The sequence below is a fragment of the Chroicocephalus ridibundus genome, chromosome 18 (genome assembly GCF_963924245.1).
Source record: "Chroicocephalus ridibundus chromosome 18, bChrRid1.1, whole genome shotgun sequence".
Classification (NCBI taxonomy): domain Eukaryota; kingdom Metazoa; phylum Chordata; class Aves; order Charadriiformes; family Laridae; genus Chroicocephalus; species Chroicocephalus ridibundus.
Window position 1 is genome coordinate 8692010 of NC_086301.1, and position 14611 is coordinate 8706620.

Sequence of the window (14611 nt, forward strand, 5' to 3'; positions counted from 1 at the left end):
ATCATAAATCACCGTGCCACGTAAAAGGGAGTGTGTTGTGTCGCTCCTGGTGTTCCTGTGCGTGGGAGGCGCTCACTTGCAGGCGCAGCACTGCAGCCAGCCCCGTTCTGTGGATGCCGAAGGAGCTGCGGACGCAGCACCCGGAAGGAGCCCTGGAGTTCTCCTCGCTCTCCCTGGCGGCAAACCCTGGGATAAGTAAACAAGCCCTAGCTACACAGCACCTGGGCCACGAGACGAAGGAGAAAAGGAGAGAGCGCTGAAGGCCGGCCGGGTTGCTAAAGATGAATAGCTTGTCTTGGTTTACAGCATGTATGGGCTGTGATATGTGTGGTATGTGCTGTGTAATCTCATGATAAGGAGGTAGCAGTGGGAAATTGCTAGCTCTGTAGCAGAGGGTATTTAAAGAGGCTGCTGCCTAAAATAAAGCGTTTTCGTTTGTGCACCAAACGGAGTCCGTGCCTAATTGCCACCAGTGGTGCCCCGTGTGAGATGGAGCGATTAACGAGGTTTGACGGGTGTCAAGCCCCACAGAAGTTAAGTGCTGCTGAAAGGAAGCAGGAGCCGGCTTCAGGCATCTCTTCAAGAGAGGTGAGCTGTGGGGAGCTATGGGGAGTAACATATCTTGGGAAGAAAAGTCAGTACTAGGGCTAATGGAGGGACTCTTGCGGAAACATCATGTATATACGAGCCTCCAGACCTTAAAAAAGATATTGAAATGGGTGTCTCTTAATTGCGATGGTGTCAATGCAATCACTATTTTTAGTATAAAAATGTGGGACGCAGAAGGGGTTAAACTTTGGGCCAGAGCCACTAAGTCGGACAAGGTTGCTGCTGAATTATTAACCCCTTGGCGGCAAATTCTAGAGATGTTACGGAAACGGGAGGATATCAGATAAGCTGCAAGCTCCATTTCGGGCAACCGCCGCAACTCCTAATTTTCAAGCGGACGATTGTCGCCCGGTCTTGCCGAGATCAGAACAAGGCGAAGGGAAAGGAGGCACTCAAGTTCACTCTACCCTATTCTGTAATAGCCCTGAGGATGATCCTGGGGACCCCTTTGATCCTGGTCCAATAAATCCAGAGACTGAACCTGATTTCTATCCACCTTTAACCCCAATTAAAGCTATTCCTGCATCTGCTCCAATTGCGGAGGACATTTTACAGCAACAGCGACGAAAGTCGCTATCGCGCTCCTCCGTTCTTAGCCCTTCTCCATTTGCGCCAGGTACCGCATCTGTTCCCCCTTATCAACCGCTTATACGTGCACAGCCGGAATCGGGGTATTGCGGTGTATTGTCAGAATGTCAGCAGAGAAGGACGGAGCCGGAGCCGTTTCGCTCCTACCACCACCCGCCTGGCCCCCTCCCCTCCCCAGTCGTCTCCCTGAGATAGAAGTGTTGTTTTTGTATGTCTGCTGTGTGAGTGTGTGTGGGCGCCAGCTTCTACCTGCTGATCATCATCTGTGCTACTGTTTGGTTTTTGTTGTGTGCAGTGTCGTTAGGTGACTCCCCTGGAGCAGGTGTTCTGCCCGGTGTGGTCCTGTTCTCGTTCGCGACTGGGGCTGACACTCCGTCAAGTGAAGAAGTTTGTATATACACAATGTGTAGACGTAAGGTGAGTGCGCCCCAGGTAGATAGACCAGGAGGGGCCATAGAACCGATGAAAGTCCTGAAATATTGGGGGAGTTTTCATCAGCCGACACGCTTACGCTCGTGGGAATGGCTCACCCGTTCAGGGCATATCGCTGGTTGTTTGTTGTTTGCCTATAAGCTCATGGTCGATCGGGAAAAGGAGTTGAGCCAAAATCTCTAGGATGCTCTGTAGGAAAATGAGGAACTTAAGGGTGAGCCCTAGTTGCAAAGGCAGACTGTTATATCAGTTGTAAGTGATGAAGAAAAAAAAAAAAAAAAAGAAAAACAGAAAAAAAAGAAAAAAAAAAGAAAAACAGAAAAAGAAGAAAAAAAGACAAAAAAGATAAAAAAGAAAAAGAAAAGAAAAAAGAAAAGAAAACCCAAACAGGTATAATTAGACGGGAAATATGCCACGTTAGCACAAAAGTATGCCATGCGTGCTACAAGAAAACAGCAGAGAAAGAGAAATAGGACACCAGATTCAAAGCAGTACCATAGAGAGATGTTTTTGGGTTTTTCCTATATGTGTATATGGTATTGCATGCCTTGGTGAATTACTCTGTGTTATATCCTGCGAGACTAAATGGACCCCAGCACCCCCCTGCACACTACCTTGCGGCTCCAGGGTAGCCCAATTGGTGTATTTTGATGCCTGTCCCCCGAAAGCTGTTCAAACACAAAGGGGGAACGGAGGCTTTGTCTCAGCCGGGAGCCCACAGATACTAGGGACGCAATCCGTCAGTGCTGGCCAACCATTGATGCAGTGCACATTGACGATGCGAGGAAAAGGTCCTGTTTGCATGAGCGGTATTCTGGACACCGGAGCGGATGTCAGAGTCATCTCTGAAGACAGATGGCCTTTGAACTGGCCGTTAGTACAAGTGGGGGAGGCATTAATGGGCATTGGCGGGAATGCTTTGCCTTTACAGAGCAAACACCTAATTCAGACCCAGGGGCCCGAGAATCGTGCTGCCTCAGTCCGTCCTTTTGCGTTAACTGCGCCAATTACTTTACGGGGCGGCGACTGTATGAGCCACTGGGGAATACAGATTGGGTCAAATTTGTCTTAGGGGCCACTGTGGCGCAAGCCACCTTAAAGTTAACCTGGAAATCTAATAACCCCGTTTGGGTGGAACAGTGGCCCTTGTCACGCGAAAAGTTGCGCCGCCTTCATCAGCCAGTTGAAGAACAGCTCCGAGAAGACCATATAGTCCCAACGACCAGTCCGTGGAATTCGCCTGTGTTTGTAATCCAGAAAAAAAGGGGCAAATGGCGACTTTTACATGATCTAAGAAATATTAATGCCGCAATGGAAGATATGGGTACTCTACAACCCGGTATGCCTTCACCCACTATGGTCCCCCGAAATTGGTGCCTCGCTATCATTGATTTGGAAGATTGTTTTTTCACAATCCCGTTGCATCCTGAGGATGCCCCCAAATTTGCATTTTCTGTGCCATCTATCAAGGTAAGTGAACCTTGTGAACGCTGTCATTGGACAGTTCTCCCACAGGGGATGGAAAATATCCCCACAACGTGCCAGTGGTTTGCAGCAAAGGCCCTATCTCCCGTTCGGCAAAGGTTTGCTGATGCTATAAGATACCGTTATATGGACGATATCCTTGTGTCAGCAGAGTCACGAGAGACTGTGCAAGCAGCTCTGCAGTTTACATAGCGTCAAGTAAAACTTGCCGGGTTACAAATTGCGCCTGAAAAAGTACACCAGAAGGAGCCGTGGCAGTACTTGGGATGGAGGAGCACAGAACAAAAAATTATCCCGCAACAAGTGAAAATTCAAGCAGATATTAAAACCCTTAATGATGTACAGAAGCTCTTAGGGGCCATTAATTGGGTTCGTCCACTATTGGGGGTACCAAGTCACGAGTTAAGTCCATTATTTTCTTTGTTAACAGGGACCTCAGATCTTTTGTCACCTAGGAGTCTAACCCCAGAAGCGCAGTCGGCCTTGGCAAAGGTTTCTAAAGCATTAGCCTCACGTCAAGCGGATGGCGTGTGTCCGAGCCTACCTTTCCAAATGGTGATATTAAATCCCGCTGTGCAACCGTATGCCTTAACGTATCAGTGGGATGAGACTCGTTCTGACCCTTTGATCATTATTGAATGGGTCTTCCTTTCTCACCAGCTGTATAAGACAGTGGTAACTCGCCCAGAATGCTTTGCTATGTTGATCACAAAAGGAAGACAACGGCTTATGCTATTAGCTGGGCAGGAGTTTTCCCGTATTATCTTACCAATAGCCACGCAAGTGCTGCAATGGCTTCTACAAACCTCAGTGATGTTTCAAACAGCGACTGTTGACCACCCGGGACAAACAGATATTCATAGCCCTAGCCATAGACTCTTACGAAAAGATTTTATTTTGTATGTAGCCCCGAAAGTGAGTCATGTGCCTTTACAAGCTTTGACTGTCTTTACTGATGGTTCTGGACGAACCGGCCGCTCAGTCGTAGGAAGGCAAGACCCGCAGAGTAAATTGTGGGATTCTGATGTATGCCGAACTAGCGGGTCCCCACAAATCGTAGAGCTCGCCGCTGCTGTACGAGTGTTCCAGAAATGGGACGCTCCTGTCACTATAATAACTGATTCTGCCTCTGTTGTGGGACTTGTACCCCGCATAGAAAATGCTTGTTTAAGGGAAGTCTCCAACCCCTTACTTTTTACTCTACTGTCAACATATTTGCATTTGCTGAACAACAGACAGCATCCTTATTTGATCATGCACATCAGAGCTCACACCGCCCTTCCAGGGCCCCTAGTGGAAGGCAATGGACGAGCTGATGCATTAACTCTCACAGCTCAAGTAGTGCCCCAGGTAATAGAGCAAGCCCGAATCTCTCATGCATTTTTCCATCAGAATGCAAAAGCGTTGCAAAAAACCTTTTCCTTGATGCCCTGGCAGGCAAGAAATGTCGTTGCTGCCTGTCCAGATTGCCAGCGGTTATATACAAGTTCATCACCCTTTGGCGTTAACCCGCGAGGCCTTACTGCTCTTGAGCTGTGGCAAACTGATGTAACTCACTTTTCCGAATTTGGACGCCTTAAATACATCCATGTTTCTATAGATACCTTCTCTGGAGCCATACATGCCACTTGTCCTACTGGTGAAAAAGCTCACGATGTTATCAAACGTTTTACTCTAGATTTTCCTCTAGGTGTCACCCCTACGGTTAAGACGGCTAATGGCCCAGCTTACATCTCCCTCCGCCTTCAAAAATTCTTTCAAGATTTGGGGTGTCAAGCACCTTACAGGCATTCCGCACTCCCCTACCGGCCGAGGCATTGTAGAATGATCGCATAGTTCGTTAAAAGGCATGTTGTTGTGCCAAAAAGGGGGAGTTGAGTCTCTCTCACCACAGGAAGGCTTGGCTAAGGCATTGTACGTACTCAATTTTTTGAATTTATCTGACAGTGCCGAGTGAACCATTAGCCGACATTATTAATCTTTGCGAGTGGACAAACACAATAGCGAGGGTAAAGCTCAAGTGCTAGTACATAATTTAGAATGAGGAATTATGGAGGGTCCATAGCAGTTGATAACGTGGGGGAGAGGCTATGCTTGTGTCTCCACAGGAACGGGACCTCGGTGGGTTCCAGCCCGGTGTGTGTGCCCTTACAGGCAACAGCAAAGCCAAAAGGATTGAATGCGTCTGCTATCCTGGTTCGGTCTACGGAGTCCCAACGAGCAGGCATGGACGCAGTTGTGGAAAATCAAAGCACAGTGAGAAAACTGTACCAGGAAGAACAGGGAGTCCGCATGTGCTCTTGAGAACAAGGACTCTCTTGCTGCCAAGGATAAGTTTAGCAATGCTACTGGTACGGCTATTTCTGAGTTATTGCTGATGTAGATAGTAGTCGACATGCGACGCTGCAAAACAGAGCTGCTATTGACTTTTTGCTTTCAGCTCACAGACATGGTTGTCAAGATTTTAAAGGACTGTGTTGTATGAATCTAAGTGACCACTCCAAATCCATCCATGCCCAGTTGCAAGAACGGCACCGACCCAACCAGCAACTTGTGGAGACCACTGGGTGCAATCTTTTTTGGATGGACTTGGGGGTGGGGTTGGTTGAAGCAAATTATACTCGTTTGCCTGTGTGGAAGGAATTTGTCTGTTATGTTTAGTACGCCGTTTGCCGTGTTTAATAAGCATTATACGATCAGTTGTAGATGCCGCTTTGCATCGTACCCTGGTACGAGTTGTAGAATATGTTGCTGTAAAAACTGCGTGTGTATCCATGAGAACCTGACCTTCACAGAAGAAGATAACAAGAAGGGATTACAACAATGTGGTCACGTATCAGACAGCCGCCGTTAGCAAAGCCGGATCACGAGTCTGGTGGGACTCGCTGCATGCGCTGGCCACACGTGCAGCGACTCTAGCCTGTACTTCTCCACTCAATCCGGTGCAGGATATAAGGGGTCTGTCTCGGGCCGGAGAGAGGGAGAGAGAAATGAGCGCACTTTGAAGATACAGGGGACGCCCTGGAGCGCTGTCTCTGTCCCCGCGCCCCCTCCCATAAGTTCTATGTTCATTAACCCCAACAGCTCAGAAGGCATTACAGCACGTTGCAGGTAAGATATAGTCTACTACTGCTGCAAGACACGTTGAACACCTTCCTACAAGAATTTCAACCTTACGCCCTGATAGGACAGTGGGATGATGCACTCGCAAAGAGCCCGACTGCATTAGAGTGGGTAGTTTTGCCACGTACCTTTTCCAAAACAGTAACTATGATGACTGAAATGTTACCACGATTGTTTTCCCAGGGTCGTTTGTGCTGTCAGCAGCTTTCTGGAATGGATCCAAGCCACATACATGTCCCTGTCAAAAAGGACGACCTTGACCCTTGGTTATCACAAAGTCTTAACCTACAGATTGCCTCAGTAGATTCTACTGGGCAAATAAATTATTCTCTCCCCTGCCTTTAGAGCCACAGGAGGTTGGTATTCTAGGCTAAATTCAGATGGATGCTCGTAAGTGTTTTAACTTTGCCAAATGCTCTTGAAACGCAACATATCTCCAAAAGGTCACCCCTCTTGATTACCGGGTACACTTTTGGCAGCCACCTGTGGTTGCCATTTCTTCTTTCTCTGCTCCCGGTGTGGCTTCTGCAAAAGGGCTAACGCTCTTAAAAAAAGCTAGGTTGTTGGCTTGTGGAACAAAGTAAGGCTACTTCAGTAGCTCTTCCTGGCCTTTTATTAGATGTAGATTCAGTACGCCATGCAACTCTGTAAAATAGAGCAGCCGTCAATTTTCTGTTATTAGCGCATGGCCATGGATGTGAAGATTTTGATGGCACGTGCTGTATGAATTTATCAGACCACTCTGAATCAATCCATAAAAGTATACAACAGTTAGAGCAAAATGTGCAGAAATTACGAATGGGGGGAGTTGGGGATGGCTGGATAACCTTTTTAACAGTTGGGGCTTAACTGGATGGTTGCAATCAGCTCTCAAATTCTTGCTTTTTTGTATAAGCATATTCTTGTGCATTATGCTTTGTATTCCCTGTGTGCTACGGTGTGCGCAGCGTCTTACAGATAAAACCTTGGCCACTGTTTTTGTAGTAAATGAAGAAGGGGGAATTGTGGATGCCGAAGGACGTGCGGACGCAGCACCTGGAAGGAGCCCTGGAGTTCTCATCGCTCTCCCTGGCGGCAAAGTGTGGGATAAGTAAACAATCCCTAGCTACACAGCACCTGGGCCATAGAATCATAGAGTCATTTAGGTTGGAAAAGACCCTTGGGATCATCGAGTCCGAGCATCAGCACCACTCTACGAAGTTCTCCCTTACTCTCTTAACACCACATCTAAACGAGTCTTAAACACATTCAGGGATGGTGACTCAGCCCTTCATGCGGTTCTCATCCTCCTTGTTTGGTTTAGTTGTGTTTTAATGTTGCAGACTTAGAGGGGCGATTTGGTGTGCTGTCTCCATTTGGAAGGGAAAGTGATTTTCAGATTTTCAGATGCGATGCATTTAACAGGACACAAATGCCCTCAGCTGTAGGGACCCAGGTGCCTCTTGCCAGTGCAGATGCCCTGAGACCCTCTGCCCAACCTCCCTGTGCAGCTGCTGGGGGCTCTGGTGTCCCTCAGCTCTCATGTGCTGGCTGCCAGTCCCAGGGAAAGGCATCAGGTAACTGGGGTGTCGAGCAACTGAGGTCTGCCTGAGAAGCTGAGGAATTGTTTTCCACATTTAAAAAAATACGAGCACGTTTTCAGCAGCAGAGATGAATGAATACATTTCATAAAATGAAGATGCCCAGGAGCTGTAACGTCCCAACTACAGACTTCAGTGGGAAATGGTTAGGTTTTAACATTGAGATGTTAAAATCATGGCCAGGTGGCCACGGAGAGAAATGGCGGGGTTGGGGCGGTGTGGAGGAACTGTCTATACGGTGTTTGCCATCGAGGAGACTGCTTTTCCTACATGTCCAGAGCTCCTTAGGAGGCACCCTGGATGAATATCGGCCGAAGATTGTTGGGAACACTTATTCTGTCAGCTGGGAAAAAAAACTGACAAAAGAAACCAAAAATCTCAAAAAGTCCTTTCCCTTTGATATTCATTGAAATCTCCCTCTTTAAAGTCCTGAAACCTCTCCAACCGGCTGTACGAGACTTGAAGACTTGAAGAATCTTATGGGGAAAGGCATGGCTCATCAGAGCTTTTTGCATTTTAACGACCCTGTGATGTATTTGGTGCTGACTCCCATGGACCTCAGTTACCGTGAGGAGAGTGATCAAACCACTTGAGAAGTTAAAGTCAGAAGTTAAAGTCAGATGGCTCTGATGCTGAGTCAACCTCTGATGTCTTCTGTCAAGGAAAGGTCCATTTTAATGTCACCAGAAGCACCCACACAAACCATACACCGGCTCCTTGCCTAAAAGTTACACAGGCAGTGGGGAAATCACAGGCCATGTTCCTGCTCCTGCCCTACCAGGTACGCGGGCAGCAGTGACTTCACCAGCACCTACACAACCCATGGGCCTCTTGCTGGCCTGTCAGCTGAACGGTCACAGGTGACCTTGCAAACACCTACACAAGATGGGTGCCCAGTCCTGGCCTACCAGATTCTCAGGCACCTGGGACCTCAAAATACCCAACACAAGACATGTTTCTCCTGGGCTCCTCAGGCACCAGTGCCATCGCAAAGACATCCACAAGCCAGGTGACAGCTCCTGGCCTGTCATCTGCGCAGGGACCAGTGACCTCACAAGCACCTACATGAGCTGTGCACCTGGTCCTGCCTTATCAGCTACTCAGCCAAGAGTGACATCACAAGTACAAACCTGAGCCACGTGTCTCCTATCAGCTACAGCAGCACCAGTGACCTCACCAGCCCCTACAGGAGCCCTGGCCTTGCTCCTGGTCTATCCGCTACTCAGGCACCAGAGACCTGACCACCCCGTCTCCCCGTGCTTGCTGTCTGCTCACCTCTGAGATACGACTCCTCACAAGCTCCTACACACACCAGAAGCCTCCTCTTGGCCTGTTGGCTACTCAGGCAGCAGCTCCTCACAAGCACATACCAACCTATTTGCTGCGTGCTCGTCTTTTGGGGGGACCCAAGCCAGTACTGACCCCCCTCTCCGTCACTTGCTCGCCCCTCCTAGAAGGGGGCCGTAGCCCCTGGGCACGTTCCAGCGTGTCCGTGCCCCACCACCTTTCGGGCACCCCTCCGCCCTCTTGAATTCCCCCCAGCCCACCCTGTCAGGGCTTGTTCTGCAGCCTGGTAAAGTGGGGGACCCCCACCCGGCCTTTTCCTTCTGCTTCCGTTCACATTTAAACTGTAATTCTTCACTACACTAAATCTTATTGAAGGGGGATTTACTCAATTCAAAACTATAGCTCCAATTCAAATTTATAGTTATTTAAACTTTGGAAACAAAAATTATTAATTTAATTTCTATATGTTTATTAATGTTTACCATTGTAGAAATCTATACACATACACATAAGTAGATATATAAAAATAGTGTGTGTAGTATTAAAAAAAATAAATTCATTAGTAGAATGATACACTTCCTTTCATAGATATATACAATATATGATTATATTGTCTAGAAATATTCTATTTTTATATCCAAACGAGGCAGGCAGCCCATCCCAGGGGCTGCCTGAGAACACGCGGGTGTGACGGTGTCAAGAACTGGCCGTTAGCCAATCACGGAGCTGAAAGGGGGAGCAGGGAGGAACCAAGAGGGAGGAGGCAGAAGACGGTATAAAAGAGGCCAGTTGCATGTCCGACTGGATTGACCGGGGGAAGGGGACGGAGTTTTAGGAAGAGAGAAGGGCCAGGGGCTGCTGGTATATTCAGAACCAACCCTGATCTAGTGGGCGATGTCCCTGCCCATGGCAGGGGGGTTGGAACTAGATGATCTTTAAGGTCCCTTCCAACCCTAACAATTCTATGATTCTGTGATTTCGGGTGTGTTCCTCTAAAGAAGTTGTCCTGGTCAATGGCCCAGCTGAAGTGCCTCTGTACCAATGCACGCAGCCTGGGGAACAAAGAGGAGGAGCTGAGCACCCTTGTGCAGCTGGAATCCTCATGGCTGGGGTTTGCTACAGGCCACCCGACCAAGAGGAGCCTTTTGACGAAGCGTTCTTACTTCACCTACAGGAAGTATCACAGAGACTCGGATCCTCCTGGGGGACATTAGTCACCCTGACAGCTGCTGGAAGAGCATCCCAGCAAGCTGTAAGCAGTGCAGGAGACACATGGAGTGTGTTGATGAAGGGCTTGAGAGCAGCCCTGCAGAGAAGGGCTTGAGGATACTGGGGTTTGAGTAACTGAACATGAGCTGGCAATCATAGAACCGTAGAATCATTTAGGTTGGAAAAGACCCTTGGGATCAACTCCACTCTACGAAATCCTCCCTTACACCATATCCCTTAACACCACATCTAAACGAGTCTTAAACACATCCAGGGATGGTGACTCCACCACCTCCCTGGGCAGCCTATTCCAGTGTCTGACCACTCTTTCTGGGAAGAACTTTTTCCTAATGTCCAGCCTAACCCTCCCCTGCTGCAGCTTGAACCCATTCCCTCTTGTTCTATCACTAATGACCTGTGAGAAGAGACCAGCACCAACCTCTCTCCAATGGCCTTTCAAGTAGTTGTAGAGACTGATGAGGTCTCCCCTCAGCCTCCTCTTCCTCAAACTAAACAGTCCCAGCTCCTTCACTCGCTCCTCATCAGATTTATTCTCCAGGCCCTTCACCAGCTTCGTTGCCCTCCTCTGCCCTCGCTCCAGCACCTCGAGATCTCTCTCGTATTGAGGTGCCCAGAACTGGACACAATACTCAAGGGGTGGCCTCCCCAGTGCTGAGTACAGGGGGACAATCACCTCCCTCCTTCTGCTGGTCACACTATTTCTAATACAAGCCAGGATGCCATTGGCCCTCTTGCCCACCTGGGCACACTGCTGGCTCCTGTTCAGCCGCTTGTCAATTAGAACCCCCAGGTCCTTTTCTGCCAGGCAGCTCTCCAGCCACACTTCTCCAAGCCTGTAGCGATGCATGGGGTTGTTGTGGTCCAAGTGCAGGACAAGAAAGCCAAGCGCATCCTGGGCTGCATGAAAAGAAGCGTGGCCAGCAGGTGGAGGGAGGGGATTGTCCTCCTCTACGCTGCTGTGGTGAGACCCCAGCTGGAGAACAGTGTCCAGCTCCGGGGTGCCAAGCACAAGACCAATATAGACCTGTTAGCGTGCATGTAGAGTAGGGCCACAAAAATGCTCTGAAAGCTGGAACACCTCTCATGGAGAAAAGCTGAGAGAGTTGGGGTTGTTTAGCACAGAGAAGAGAAGGCTCCAGGGAGACCTTATTGCAGGAATCCAATATAAAAAGGAGGCTTGTAGGACAGTGGAGGAGAGACTTTGTACCAAGGCCTGCAGTGACAGGACGAGGGCCAAGGGTTTTAAAGGGAGAGAGGGCGGGTTTAGATTGGAGATAAGGGAGAAATATATTGCGATAATGGTGGTGAGAGAAGGGAACAGGTTGCCCAGAAAAGCTGACGATGGCCCATCATTGGAAGTGTTTAAAGTCGGGTTGGACAATGCTTTGAGAAACCTGATCTAGTGAAAGATGTCCCTGTGTGTGGAGAGGGGATTGGACTAGATGACCTTTAAAGGTTCTTTGCAACCCGAACCATGCTGTGATTCTGTGATTCGATGTCTCTATGACCCACATACAAGGAAGCACTTGGCAGTGGTGGTTACCCAGGGGGTGTTACTCAAAACCTGAAGTGATCTCAAGAGACTGAGTTTCCCACAACAGGACACTCCTAGCAGTAGCTGCTGGCACTTGTGCTCCCTCAAATTCATCTCATCACCCACATGACATGTGCATTCAAGAGTCTGGAAAGCAAGAACAAACTTCTGATGCAGTCATTTTGTGTCCCTCCATGGAGGGACAGAGCAGCTCTCTGAGCGGAGGTGAGTGGCTGTTGCTGCAGCTGTGAGGGGCTGGTTGGTGACGATTACCCTGGGGCAGGTTCCCCGGGGTGTCCGTGGTCCATGGCACAGAGCAGGTCCTGCTCTGCTGGTCCTTCCTGTCTCTCCAGAAGGCCTGGCTGTGTGAGAACACTGCTGTGTGCACCCAGCCTTCACACTCACACAGCTGAGCTCTGCACTGGTGTTTTCCTCTCCCGAGCGCTTCCCAGCTCAGCCCAGGTAAAGCAAAAGCTGCGTGTGTAAGCAAAGCAAAATAAAGCATTCATTCGCTGCTTGATTTTCTGCTGCTGCCTTTATTTTGTTTCAAGTATAGAGGGAGTCTGGCTTCTCGTGTACATCAGGTCATTGGGAAGTAAGAACACTGAAATGCTGAAAAAGTGAGGTAAAAGAAAGAGAGAAAAAAAATAAAGAAACAATAGACAGAGGAAGAGAGGAAAGCAAAGAAGGCAGGAAATTAAGAAAGAAGTAAAAAAAGAATGAAAAGATTGAAAAGAAAGAAAGAGAGAGAGAAAGAGAGAAAGAGAGAGAGAAAGAGAGAGAGAAAGAAAGAAAGAAAGAAAGAGAGAGAGAAAAGAAAGAAAGAAAGAAAGAAAGAAAGAAAGAAAGAAAGAAAGAAAGAAAGAAAGAAAGAAAGAAAGAAAGAAAGAAAGAAAGAAAGAAAGAAAGAAAGAAGGAAGGAAAGAAGGAAAGAAAGAAGGAAAGAAGGAAAGAAGGAAAGAAACCAACAAAAGAAGCACATAAATAGATTATGAACAAAAGGTCATCCTGCTGTTATCTGAGAATATGCTGGGAGTCATGGGAGAAAGACAGTTACCTCATTGATGCTGAAATACAGTATATTGCAGAAGTTTCCTCAGGGCATCCCTGAGCTCCTGGTTCCTCATGCTGTAGATGAGGGCGTTCACTGCTGGAGGCACCACGGAGTACAGAAATGACACCACTAGGTCTAGATGTGGGGAGGAGATGGAGGAGGGCTTCAGGTAGGAAAACACACCAGTGCTGATAAACAGGGAGATAACGATCAGATGAGGGAGGCACGTGGAAAAGGTTTTGTGCCGTCCCTGCTCAGAGGGGATCCTCAGCACAGCCCTGAAGATCTGCACATAGGACACCACAATGAAAACAAAACAGGCAAAAGAAAAAAAGTTACTAAAAGCAAGAAGCCCAACTTCCCTGAGGTAGTCTGAGTCTGAGCAGGAGAGCTTGAGGATCTGGGGGATTTCACAGAAGAACTGGTCTAGGGCATTGCCTTGGCAGAGGGGTATTGAAAATGTATTGGCCGTGTGCAGGAGAGCATTGAGAAAGCCACTGCCCCAGGCAGCTGCTGCCATGTGGACACAAGCTCTGCTGCCCAGGAGGGACCCATAGTGCAGGGGTTTGCAGATGGCAACGTAGCGGTCGTAGGCCATGACTGTCAGAAGATAAAACTCTGCTGAGATGAAGGTGACAAACAGGAAGACCTGTGCAACACATCCCAAGTAGGAGATGGCCCTGGTGTTCCAGAGGGAATTGGCCATGGCTTTGGGGAGAGTGGTGGAGATGCAGCCCAGGTCGAGGAGGGCGAGGTTGAGGAGGAAGAAGTACATGGGGGTGTGGAGGCGGTGGTCACAGGCTACGGCAGTGATGATGAGGCCATTGCCCAGGAGGGCAGCCAGGTAGATGGCCAGGAAGAGCCAGAAGTGCAAGAGCTGCAGCTCCCGCGTGTCTGCGAATGCCAGCAGGAGGAAGTGGGTGATGGAGCTGCCGTTGGACATCGGATCCCTTTGTTCCCGAGGTACTGCCAAAGGAGGAAAGCACACTCACAAGTCAGGACAGCTCTGAGCAAATCTCTTCCCATTGCCTGCCCTTCCAAACCCAAGCCCCGAAAACACTCTTTGCCTGTGTCCTTCCTTCCGGGAGCTTTCTGCATTGCCCTTGTTGGAGCTCTCATTGTTGCTGGCCAAGTGTGCCGTGAGGAGCAGAGCTCTGCTTGTGGGCTCCCAAGGAGTCATCCCTGCTCCACAGCAGCGGGGACTTGGGAAAGGGGTTACAGCGTCTGACATTCACTAGTTACCTCATCTGTAATCCACTTGTAACGCAGAGGAGCTGCTCAGCATATTCCTGCAGGAAAACCTCAAGGAAGCTCCTGGTTGTCCTAAAGCTGCAGTGACATGAGCAGAGCCAGCTCGCTCCTCAGCCTTGTCGGGGGGGAACGACCACGCAGCTTTTGACTCACTCCCCCCTGGCCCCCTGCAGAGGAACGGGGAGAAGAGGGAGAAAAAGGAATAAAAATCTCATGGGTTGAGATACAGACAGTTTGATAGACCAGTAACGGGAAAGAAAATGACGATCATTGTAAAAGAATATAGGAAACCAGGAGTGATGCAGTACAATTGCTTACCACCCGATGCCCATCCCGAGCAGCGAACACGGATTCCTGCCGCCCGGCCAACCCCCATTTCTATACTGAGCATGACGTCTGTGGTATGGAATATTCCTAGGCCCAGCTTGTCCTGCCTGT

General features: G+C 48.9%; 1 protein-coding gene and 1 long non-coding RNA gene across 2 annotated transcripts; one reads left to right on the plus strand and one right to left on the minus strand.

Moving 5' to 3' along the window:
* The first annotated feature begins 480 nt into the window (after window positions 1–480).
* Window positions 481–9188, plus strand: LOC134524999 (uncharacterized). The gene is made up of 3 exons (XR_010073659.1): window positions 481–588; window positions 1493–1614; window positions 5223–9188. It is a non-coding gene; the product is annotated as an uncharacterized LOC134524999 (long non-coding RNA).
* Window positions 9189–12882: 3694 nt separating this feature from the next.
* On the minus strand, window positions 12883–13481 carry LOC134525066 (olfactory receptor 14J1-like; the record flags this gene model as incomplete). The annotated part of the gene is made up of 2 exons (XM_063355518.1): window positions 12883–12897; window positions 13020–13481. Coding segments are annotated over 2 exons (477 nt in total), but the record flags the coding sequence as incomplete, so codon positions are not given.
* Between the last annotated feature and the right edge of the window lie 1130 nt (window positions 13482–14611).